The following is a 12,207-nucleotide window of genomic DNA, read 5'->3' as shown; positions in this document are numbered from 1 at the left end:
TGTTGTAAGACAGAGACATTCTCTTCATTGTTGTTACACAGAGTCATTCTCTTCATTATTGTAACACAGAGACATTCTCTTCATTGTTGTAACAGAAACATTCTCTTCAAAAGGTCTATTTCCAAGAAAATCATAAGCTTTCTACAAACTGTACTGGACTTCTCTTTGCCTTATGGAACATGGCATTGTTTTAAAGGAGAACCTTCCTTTCTCTGCAGATTTGGTTGACGTTTATGAGGTGCTTCCACTACCCTGTGAAAGATAATACCATTAAGCTTGCGATCGTCTGGTTTACACTGTCTTTTGGGTAAGTGTTTGTAGCAGGGAGAGATCTGTGCTGACTCTGCTGGCGTGTTCACGGGCTGCAGGAAGAGGGCGGCAGTCACCCAACAACCGCCTGTGAGTCATGGCAGTGACACGGGGAGGTGGGAAAGTGGGTGTGTGGACTTTCCCCCTCTCTGAATGGCTGAGAGGCGAGTCTTGGGTGATTGTTGGTCATATAAAATAACGCTCTGCTGTTTCTTTAGGTCTGCTCTTATAGACTCGCTGAGAGTGCGGAAACGCTGGTCGCGGACCGAGAACCAGCCGGGAGAGAAAAAGACACAAAAGTGTCACAGTGAGACAGTGAGAGCAGGGAACCCTTGGGCAGACCCCTTAAAAATACAACAGAGCAGGCTAGGTAGCCGGCAGCGTAGGACGGAGATCCGGGTCGCACGGGCAGCGGCGACCGGGCTATTGCTGCAGAGTGAAGCACCTTTTATTTGTAGTTTGTTATTGTGTTATTTTGTCCCTTGTTATTTTTGCCTTCTGTTTTCATTGTTATTTCTTTGAGCACCTGCAAGGCGCCGGTATTGTGTACCATCGCTTGGTATGCCCATGGTTCTGTTTACCATCGTTGGTAAATCAGACCACGGACCCACAGCGCCATCTGTGGGATAAACTGAAAAACAGCACCCTGAAAATAAAACTGGGCACCTGTGCGGTGTTGCCAAATCCACCTGTCTGTCTCCTGTGTCAGTGAATTACCCACCACCCTTCCACAGTGTTATTATGGGGTCGGTTAGTTTGTGAAAAAGTACCAGTCAATAAATTGCATAAATTAAAAAAACAAGCATGGTTTCTTTCATGGTGTTTGCCCTCAGTGTGAGTGGTTCTGTGTTCTGTTGCCCTCATATATACTCGGTACCTGATTGGCTGAGTCGATTCGTGGGTCTTATAATGTATAGTATTGAAATCTTCTGCTGTGATAGGATTCCCATTGTGTGGGGATTTGATACTAGCCATGCATAACCCTGCAGGCACACTAATGGCAGGAACAAAACCTATTTAAAGCTTGTTTTTTTGTCACTTCTCTCTCTTCTCTCTCAGATATTTTGTGGTGTTTTTTGGCAGCTTAATTTGGTAATATTTATAGTAATCACTTTGAGTGTTTCTGGGTTCTGTTGCTCCCATAATAAGTTAGCATGTTTTTCTCTTAATCTGCCTGTTCTTGGCTTTGAGATTGCTTTGAGCTGGTCTGGAGTAACCTAAGTGCTCGGACTGAACTATAAATCCCATTCTATTCAAATCATGTAACACTGTGTTTTTTCAGCTGCGATCACCCCACCCACTTCACATAGATATAGACTGAGAGCAGTGGGGCTGACAAAGTTGAAAGGTCACATTGTCACATGATGTAAATGGAGTGAGGAAGACTGTCAGTCCCTGTCAGGGAACATAGGCACCTGATTCCTGAGCACTTACTATCAGCTTCAGCCATTCTGTCTGTCCAGACAGAACACAGGAAGAAATTTTAAGTGCGAGACTTTCCAGGTAAACCATCAAACGGCACTGTAGCTTTCCACAGATATCCAAACTTTAGGGAAAGTTGGTTACCTTAATAATCAATAATCAGCATTAAAGAAGCATGTTTCTACGGTGCCCCTATACAAAATGTACGCAGTTTACTATTTACTCTAAATTAGTAATTTTAGTTCTAAAACTCCAGTATGGTAAACTTGTATTGGCTTGGAGTGATTCTGTATTGTTGCTAAGCAATATTAGTTTTCTTTGGACAGAGATATGTTGGTATTAAAATCCTCTCGGTCCCCTGAAAGTTGTGTTTGGTGGACAGTGCAGGTTATTGAATGTCTTTGGTGGAAATCCCATCGTCTTGCATGTGGTCACAAGGGCCACACCTGATTACCCCTGATAAAGTGTAATCTTAACATCTAGAAACTTAAGTAAAGGTTACATGAACAATAGAGTGGCTCAGTATAGGAAGCTGTCCTAACCTGTGGCAGAAAAGAAAGCACACAAAATATAATGGGAGGAAAACCTTTTCAAAGCTGGTTTTCTTCTCTGATTTAAATTTAAAAGGTTTTTTTTTGGCATCTTAATTTCAGGGTATTTATATACAATGGGATTTTGTCTAAGAAAGCACTGTAGAAACAATATGTAATCACCAATCACAGAAAGGTGACATTTACATGCTATTCAGCTGCAACCACTGCTAATAAATACCCTGAAAATTAATAAACGGCAGCCAGCACCCTGACAATTGTCCTCTTGAGAGATAAAACACAGGCAATTAAAACTGGAAGCAGCCTCCTGCTGGGTGTGTTGCGTGGTGTTCGTGAATTCATTCCATTTCATTCCTTTTCATCTGCTGATCCATTCACAAAACAAACAACAAAACAAAAGACTCCTCTTGCAATTCAAAGGGTTGGGATTTGAGAATCAGACAGAGTGTAACAAAATAAAGCATCTCTGAAATTCACTACTACACCACTGAGCCCTCCATCAGAGCTAATCTTTATATAAGAGTATTAGATATATTGCTGAAAACTTCATTACAATGTTAAATCAGCAAATACTGTATTATTTAAAAGCAGTGTCATGCAAGTTTTTAACTGTAGTAGCATCATTTGGCCAAGTTTACTATGGGATTGGATCGGTAAGGTATTACATCACACATTCATAACCCCATTACCAACATACTATGCCCTATTTATTGATGGATTCAGGTCTATAGAGATAGATGGATAGCAGTCCATAATTGTGTTTCAGTGAAAGCAGGAGCCACGATTGCTTTCATTCGAACATGTTGTTGCACAGTAATATGTTTTAGGAATGTTTGGTCCAACACAAAAAAAAAAACTTGTCTTGCTGTGTTGTGATTCTGGCAACAAAGGTACGCTGTCCAGCCCAACAATACCCATCATGCAGCAACACATTGACCCCCCTGTGACAATGTGAACAGAACAGGGTTGTTGTTTTTGAAGCAAGTCAGAAAAAAGTATGAATGAATTTTCTGGGTGCTGGCTCATTGTGACCAGCAAATGTTTTAACAGGGTCCTATTAAGATAAGGAAATATGTGATGGGTTATTTTCATGATGCACTTAAAAAATTTCCAACAGCACCACACTTACTTAGACCTGTTGTGAGGTATTATTGTTTAAGGATGTGTTTTGCTTCAATTTTTATTTATTTAACTATTAGCTTATTGTTGTTCTAATATACAGCAGTGTCAGAAATACAGTAAAGGCACTAATTACTGTATACATGTGCACTTATGTTAACTACAGTAATTAATCAGACTTCCAGTCTAGTTTAAAAATGCACCCTTGGAGCTAGTAATATGATGTCTGTTATGAGCAGCAGTGTAACCCTTTATTTGTGTTGTTGGTAACAGTTACTATGGCCTGTCCGTCTGGTTTCCTGATGTCATCAATCACCTGCAGTCTGACGAGTACGCATCAAGGGTCAAAACCTTCAGCAAGGAGAGACTCGCCAACTTCACTTTCAACTTTACTTTGGAGAACCAGATCCACAGTGACGGAGAATACATCAACAACAGGTTAGACTGGGATTCACAGCATGTCATTTCTACCCTTGTTTTGTCAGACTGCAGTCCCAGGATTTTTTATTTTTATCTTTGCTCACTGTTTCATTGTGTAGCTTCCAGTCTGTATGGTGTTTCCTTGGGGTTAAGCAATATGTTGTAGCTTGAGTTCACTGCCCTATACTGTCTGCGTGTTAAGTGGTATGGTGATTTCCATGATAAACATCTAACACTTTATAAAAAGTTGGCAGCTTAACTCAATAAACTGTTCCATTCAAGGAGCTGAATCCAAATAGTTTGGCCATGTTTTGTGGATTGATTTATTATAGTCAATTTCTTTTCCATTTGTGAGAGCATATCCACCCTAACTTGGATAACCATCCTCCTTTCTTTTTAACAGGTTCATTGGCATGAAATTCAAATCAGTAACCTATATAGACTTCACCTTCAAGAACTGTTACTTTGACGACGTTACTTCACTGAGCACATACTTCAGGAACTGTACCTTTTTAGAAACCACCTTCTATAACACAGGTAAGATTTGGAAAGCTGTTTTACTGCAGCAAAGAAACTTTAATGAAGCGCTCGTCCCTATGCTAACTGAACAGTGGAACATGGACATAATGTGGGCCATAAAGAGGAAATGTCCTGCAGTTGACGGTGAAGGTATGTTGAAACGACTGGATTCACGAGAGCCTTTCAATCGAAGCCACTTGTGTACAGAAAGTGGCTTCTACCGTATATGAACACATTGTCAAAGATTCGCAAAGACATGTACTCCAAAACCTACTGTAATAAGGACAAGTCCATGAATAATGCAATGGAAGACATTGAAAATTAGGAAGTCTAAATGTTGCTCATTGAATTTATTGAGTTTCTTGTAATATTTCTAGTGTAAAATAGCTATGGATGACTCAATAAAGGTACCAAATGAGAAGAAAACAACTCTGGTATTTTATTTAGGAGCTTGGGGTGGATCATTTTTCATTTTAGACTTCTAGGGGGTGGATCATTTTTCATTTTAGAATTGTAAAGACGATTTGAAGTAAACAGCTTTGAGAATCTAGCCTGTCATTTTGAAATAGTAATCCCTGTTTGGAAACAGTTTAGAGAACCAATCCATTCCCAAGCAGACTTGTAAGAATCTAGGGAGAGTCCAGCCACAGGATCCATCTGACCACCAGGACGTAATGCACTGCAGGGGTTACAAAGGAAAGCGAAGTTAGAGTCGTGACACGAGTGCTGACAATACTGAAATGAAAGGTACAGCAGTAGGTCTAAAAGCAAAGTCCTCTGCGAGAGAGCTCATTTAAAGTGCATGGAGTATTTCTGTTGACTCTGAGGTCTTAGCTCTAAAGCATGTTGCTAAGATTCAACACACCAGTCGTAACCTGCAGAGTTACACTGAAGGAACCGAGGAACAATGAAGATCTTTATTATAATAAGCTTTTCTGCATGCATGTCACACCTCTGCAATTAATTGAATAAATTGTCATGAATCCATTGCCAGCATTTACAATGTACAGTGGTAAGGGGGACAGGAGAGGCATGATCTCAGCGTTTGAGATTTGGAATTGGATTTATGACTGCAATGAAGTCAATCTATGGCCGTTGTTTCTTTATGTACTGTACCGTTTCCTTTCCACTAGATATCGAGGAATCCAAGTTCATCAACACAGAGGTGATAAACAGCACGTTTCATCACAACAAGACTGGCTGTCAGATGACCTTTGACGATGACTATAGTGCCTACTGGGTCTACTTTGTGAACTTCCTGGGCACGCTAGCAGTGCTGCCTGGGAATATTGTGTCAGCGCTGCTCATGGATAAGATTGGACGCTTGACAATGTTAGGTATGGTGCCCTCCTGACGCAATGCACCGCTTTGCATTTCCAGAAACACAAATGAGCAGTAGATGTTCACTAGCTGCTGCTGCTGCCTCTTTCTGCTATAAAGACACTTCTGTAATCAGTGTAACACACATGTCTATGATTGGAGTCAGTGCCACTCCTGTTTGGATTATGAATCAGCATCAGAGACACCCGTCTGTTCATAACTCATTATCACAGCCCGCCTTCCCGAGACAGTTAACATTGAGACGTTCAGGCTCAGTTCTTTGGGATAACGTGTCTGCTGTCTTGCTGTCTTGTTGTTTGTAGGTGGCTCTATGGTCCTTTCTGGAATCAGCTGCTTTTTTCTGTGGTTTGGAACCAGTGAGTCGATGATGATAGGAATGCTGTGCCTTTACAATGGCCTTACTATATCAGCCTGGAACTCCCTGGACGTGATCACTGTGGAACTCTATCCAACAGACAGGAGGTAAGAGTGACAGCAGAGCCCAGTATTGAACAAGGCAGCACTGCACTTTTCTCGGGCTCTCACTGCAGACTAAAAGAGGAGCGGGAGCTGGTTCCAATGAGTAAAATCAAAGATCAATATTATTATGAGTAGGGATTAACCTTTAGCTGTACAATGTTGCTACCACAGATGTATAATCATCTTTATATAGGGCATATGGATTGAACGTCTTGGGTCAATGGGAATCTTTTGCGAAGTGGTGAACATTATATTATGACTTTTGCATGAAGAGAAACATGGCATTTAAAAGTGAATAATGCAGTAACAATTTTTGTCCACCAGGTGGAACCAGGTCCTCAGCAAAATCGCTTTACAGTGAAAGTCACACTAAAACCTGGTTAGTTGGCGATGGAGGCTAATTCCTTAGCTTCTCGTCCTACTGGTGTCACTTGAATTGAGTCCGGTGTTATCAACCAAAATCACCACACAGTTCAGCATATTTCTTTTCTTGAGGGAGGCCCAGAAATTAATGGTTTTCAGGTTGGGTTTGAGTTTAGCTTTTGTAACACTAAACTGCTGTAGACATCCTTGCCTGAGGGATCCCAACCAAATATTAAACTATTTTGTTGTACTTCAGTGCAGTAGGAGTCTTGGCAGTCACTGTGGCAGAAAACAATTTGCGAGTAGCAACTGAACATCAAATGTCCTTCCAGTCACTCTCTGTCGGTCTGTTAGGGATACCCCAAAATATGTAGCAAGCATGATGGGCAGTAAATACAGTGCAGCAAACTGGGGTGATTTATTATGGAAGGACAGTGTGGCTTTCTCCCACAGACACAGAAACACAGTACCCCTGTACATTGAAAACAGGCTGCTATTTATTTTTAAATTGGGGCTCAGTTTTATGGTTGTAGTGTGCTGCACGTGTGCACGGAGGAGGGTAGGAGTATTTAACTGCATGCTCAATGTTATGCTAACTTTCTGTATTTGAAGAACTTTCGCTTGGTCCTGACTGTGAACACTTGGATTTACAAACAATTTAAAGAGTAAATCTACTCATATTTATTTAAAACCTAATTTATAAAGTCTGTACTGATTTACTTAATTAAGCCACATTAAGTAAATTATCATGAAACTATATACAGTACATTCCTCATTCATTCCAGAAAGGAAAGGGTCCTGAATGTTCCGAGGCACTCCCTAGTGTCCACTCATTTTGTGCTTTATGAATGTGTGTGTGTGTGTGTGTGTGTGTGTGTGTGTGTGTGTGTGTGTGTGTGTGTGTGTGTGTGTGTGTGTGTGTGTGTGTGTGTGTGTGTGTGCTTGTAATCACCGTCATGCTCTAAGGTTTTTGTGTTCTTCTGTTCCAGGGCGACTGGGTTTGGATTCTGCAATGCGCTCTGTAAATTGGCAGCAGTGCTTGGAAACCTGATATTCGGCTCGCTGGTTGGCATCACCAAGGCCATCCCCATTCTACTAGCGTCCACCGTCCTGGTCGTGGGCGGCCTTGTGGGACTCCGGCTTCCGGACACGAGAGCCAACGTGCTCATGTAACCAGCCGAGCCCTGAGGACCTGCTTCCAGGTGCCTCACTCACGGGCTGTAGAGGTGCAAAAGGGTTAGATACTCAGCAGATCAAAGAAACTACTCACATCTCTTAATGTTTTAAATACCGTCCCAGCAGATCCACTTTGGGATTGAAGAGAACAAGAATTAAACAGTCACCAATATTACCCATTCTAGGTCAGCCTATTCTCCATTTTTGACGCCACCATGTCTATGTGATTTATTAACATTCATTAAGTGAGCCACTGTATTGTGTTAAGAAAGCACCCACAGTAACCCTCAAACTTCTCAAACCACTCCTACCACTGTATTCTTATTGTGTCTTGTGATGTTTAAATACATCACACAGGCTAGGGGTTGAGTATTAAACACATTACAGCTCACTTGTGAAATGCAGTCTGATGCAAATCTAGTAGAGGTGGATGGTACAGTATATAGACATATAGCAGTGTATCGAGGAATAGGATACCAGATTACATTATCAGCCACAGACTGAATACAGATACACCCCCTCAGCCATCACCGGCCTTTTCAAAACCTTAAGTCTGATATCTTTGAGAATCAAACTGCGAATATCTGAGCCTTTTGCACCAGATTACATTTTAAGATGGAAAAGGCCATAGTAAATAGAAATGCAGTTCCATATTCATATCTCAACTGTGTGCCATTTTAAAAGTATGATTTTGTTTCTGCTTTTTTGTTTGTATAATAGTAGAAATAATTCTAAACACCAATGCATTGGAGGGAACACACATTAGACTTGTCTTCTGACACCTTCATTGTTTCCCTGTTAAGCAAGCTTGTTGTTAAGAGCTTCCTCTGTCAAGGAATGCATCTTTATGCATATTCTGTACCGAATGCTTCTGAAGTGGCAGTACCTGTTGTATAAGCCATTCACCTGCGCATATTTTAAAACACTAAATGGCCTTTTTAATGCTGTGCCTGTTTCATTTAGAAGCCTTTAATATTAAGGAATAGCGTCTTTGTTTTTTTTAGATCTCTTATAATGATTTTTTTTTTCATGCAGTGCCAAATCCAAGCTTATTAACAATTCACGTTCTACATGTCTTCATGTTTACAAAAATGTATGAATTCCTAATCAGTATGAATAAGGTTTTACCAGTCGGAGCTCTCGTGACTCTGATTCTACTGTAGTACCCGTCACTTCTCTGTAACATACAACCTCTCTGTGCAATATACCTGTTATGTCTGTGTCCTGCTGTGTCCAGCTGATCTGATTGAGATCAGTCGATTGAATGGCACGTTATCAAGCATAGGAATGGGCCAGTAGGTACATAGTAGCCTACTAATCCCTAAATCTACCCCCTACCCCTAAACCTAATGTCTACCAATAAACCTAACTGTGTTACTATTAAATTAATTTTTACTAGTATTTTAACACTGTTTTTCGCGCCCTCTAGCGGCTACTACACCCGACGCCCATAAATCGCTTGATCCGGATCTACTCTACCAGTTAGTAAGCTAGAAGGTACCTACCTACTGGCCCATTCTTATGGGATGATTTTTGCTTGATAACGACCCATTCAATCGATTGATCTCAATCAGATCGGGTGCAGAGTCTGTCTGTTGTTTTTGTGTTTGTAGCTACTATAAGAACCGTACCGCAACTGTAACAATTATCTTTCTGATATATGTCAACTCTGGTTTGCTTGCAAAGACCCATTGCCAGGATTTTTAATTTTTTATTTTATTTATTTATTTATTAATAATTAGCATACCTATTTTACAGAAACCTTTGAATGATGTCTGAATTAAATACTATTATATAGACATAGGAACACTGTAGTGCCACAATGGCTATAGCGGCGCTGTCATTTTGAATTCAATTGATTACATTCTCAACTCCTTTCTGTTTCTTCCTCTTGTGACCGACATTCAATTACAAATGTCTTTACGCTTTGTTGACCTTGGTCATTACTATACTGAAGTAATTTCACAACCTCCAAGAACGCCTTCATTCGGAACACTGAAAGTCAAATTGCTTGTTGCTTCGGTCGAAATAAGTCTCTCACAACCACTGCTGTTGTTCAAACATAAAAACAGCAACACAGGCGCGCACACACACGCACCGACTCACACAGACACACTCATAAACACAGCCACACACATTTTCTGTTGTGAAATTTCTTCAAGCTGATTAAAACTGACGTGGATAAAAACAATCTCGTTGGTGTTAAAATTGCCATTTATAATGATATGTGGTACGTATGCAGGAGGCGGCAACAGTTAGTGAGGGTACTGAAATAGTCCAGGGGTGTTCACTTACAGCTAGGACTGTGATTCACATTGTCTTGTAAGAATGTTTTATTTTCTTCTTTTTCATAAATATTGTGTGTGTGTGTGTCTATATATATATATATATATATATATATATATATATATATATATATATATATATATATATATATATAGGCGTTGTCCGCAAAGGATTAAATAAATGTCGAAATGACAGCTTTTATTTATTTACATTTTTTTGGTGACTTCCACTACCCTCTTGACCAGATTTTGACAACAGTCCTTCTATTCTCACCCAGCTCTGTGATTGACAATACAAACTAAATCTCTGTCATGTCTGTCCTGTGCCTGCATATGTGTGTGTCTTTGTATGTCTGTGTGTGTCTGTGTGTGTGGATTCATTACATGTTTTAGGTTCACTGCACCTGAAGGAAGAGTAGTTTCTTTTAAAAAATAATGTGACTGTACCGTGTCATTCGGATAACGCTATCTGTCTGGTTTCCAGGTTGTATGGTTTTTTATTCTTTTTTTTTTTTGTTAAATGTATTTGTTTTAGAAAATTTAAAAGTGTGTACATTCATTTAATCTCTGAAAAGTTGTGTCTATAGTTGTAAAGGGGCATGCCATGTGTGGGAATACTGTCTGTAAAGTATAGGTCTATAAAATATGTGAAAGTGTGTATAAAATAATTTGCCAAAATTATCATTAATGTAACAAGAAAAAAAGAAAGCAAAAGGTGTAATGTAAATCCTATAGAGGTGGGTGCATTTTGTTGCTCCACGGGTATTCAAATAAAGAGTTCTCTATAATGATTCTATGTTCTCTATAATGATTCTATGTTCTCTATAATGATTCTTGTGTGCTTGCAGTTTTTCCCTACCTTGGTATACAGTACCATAAGGAAGAGCAATGAACTGTGCATTTAGTGCTCATGCCGCTGATCATGCAAACACATCTTTATAATTGCTTTATGGACAATTTACCCAAGTTCTCGTTAGGTTAATCGTACCTGTTGCAAAAATAAATGTCTCCTTGGTTACAGCAACAGTGCACCGTAGTGTATGGCACAATCTGTTGCAAGACAAATATAGGGGAAATTGACCAAATATTGGGTGCAGTAGTTTCAACCCCGCGGGACCATATTGAAAATGAGAAACAGCAATTCCAGCCCTTAAGAAAGTTGCATGTTTTTATTACCCCTGCATAGCATGAAGAGAACTAGTGACTCCGTTACCAGCTTCAGATTCCTGCGCTTAGGGCAGAGGAATCCCCTCAGTGATGTTTTTATTGATTTATTACTGAACATTTTAAAACATGTACACAATTCAAAAACATGATATTGGATATTGATCTAGTAATACAAAAAGAGTTAGACGAAGGCTCAGCCCATAACAAAGTAATAATAACAATATCTTTATATAACGCTTTTCATAGTGAGCCACCATCACAATGCGCTTTACAGAGGTAGGCTGTGAACTGTGCATTATGCAGAATCACTTGCAGTAGGACATTGATTTAACATTTCATCAGCAGGATGGAGAACAAGGAGGTTAAGTGACTGGCTCAGGGTCACACAGTGAGTCAAAGTCAGTGACAAATGGGATTTGAACTGGTGACCTTTTGGTTACAAGCCCTTGACTTTATTTATTGGACCACACTCCCTCCTGCAAAGTAAGGTTTACAAGAAACAAACAAGGCTAAATCAAAATAAAGAATTTTGGTACGTGATGTTTTGGGATTTCCTATTATACAGTAACAGATCCTAGTGCCTAGTTAACAATTAAAACTGACATACTGCTCAGGATATTGAATAATTCAGAAGCGCTCAGTAGTGAGTGCATCTGGGTTTTAACAAAGAAGGTGAATTTCCTTTGTTCTATATTAGAAGTAAGAGTCCAGGACTGCACCATGGGATAGCCTTCCTCTGATTCCTGACAGAGATGTCTAGTTGTGTCCAGTCTCAGCAGCAGCGGTGTAAGCCAGCACCCCAGGGTGGGACCAGGAGGAGTTATTGTTCAGTGTTTACTATGGGAACCTGGAACACAGCCAGTGCAACTCGGTACAACTTTATACAGCAATATCTTTCCAGAGAGGAAAAGCAAATACTTTAGTGATTAGAACAGCTGCAGGCAGTCTCCTCACTAGCATAAACCGATGTGTAGTTACAGGCTTTTATTTAAAGTGTCTTGGTATTTGCTTTTCTAGTGTACAGTAAATGGGCTTGGAAGGGAAGGATTTGTTGAAATAATGTTTCTTTAAGCCAA

At 40.0% G+C, this 12,207-nt stretch overlaps 1 protein-coding gene across 2 annotated transcripts in view; it reads left to right on the top strand.

The window, feature by feature from the left end:
- LOC121305293 (synaptic vesicle glycoprotein 2C-like) overlaps positions 1 to 10,058 on the top strand; it is a 68,135-nt gene extending 58,077 nt beyond the window's left edge. For both annotated transcript variants that reach the window (XM_041236883.1, XM_041236893.1), the window contains exons 8-13: positions 219 to 307; positions 3,675 to 3,839; positions 4,225 to 4,358; positions 5,474 to 5,677; positions 5,984 to 6,143; positions 7,493 to 10,058. In XM_041236883.1, the coding sequence (XP_041092817.1) occupies positions 219 to 307; positions 3,675 to 3,839; positions 4,225 to 4,358; positions 5,474 to 5,677; positions 5,984 to 6,143; positions 7,493 to 7,676 (936 nt within the window). In that variant the 3' untranslated portion in view covers positions 7,677 to 10,058. The remainder of the gene's footprint in view (positions 1 to 218; positions 308 to 3,674; positions 3,840 to 4,224; positions 4,359 to 5,473; positions 5,678 to 5,983; positions 6,144 to 7,492) is intronic.
- The last annotated feature ends 2,149 nt before the right edge of the window (positions 10,059 to 12,207 follow it).

The sequence above is a fragment of the Polyodon spathula genome, chromosome 2 (assembly GCF_017654505.1).
Source record: "Polyodon spathula isolate WHYD16114869_AA chromosome 2, ASM1765450v1, whole genome shotgun sequence".
Classification (NCBI taxonomy): Eukaryota; Metazoa; Chordata; class Actinopteri; order Acipenseriformes; family Polyodontidae; genus Polyodon; species Polyodon spathula.
The sequence above is the reverse complement of the archived record's forward strand: the minus strand, read 5'-3'. Positions and strand labels throughout refer to the sequence as shown.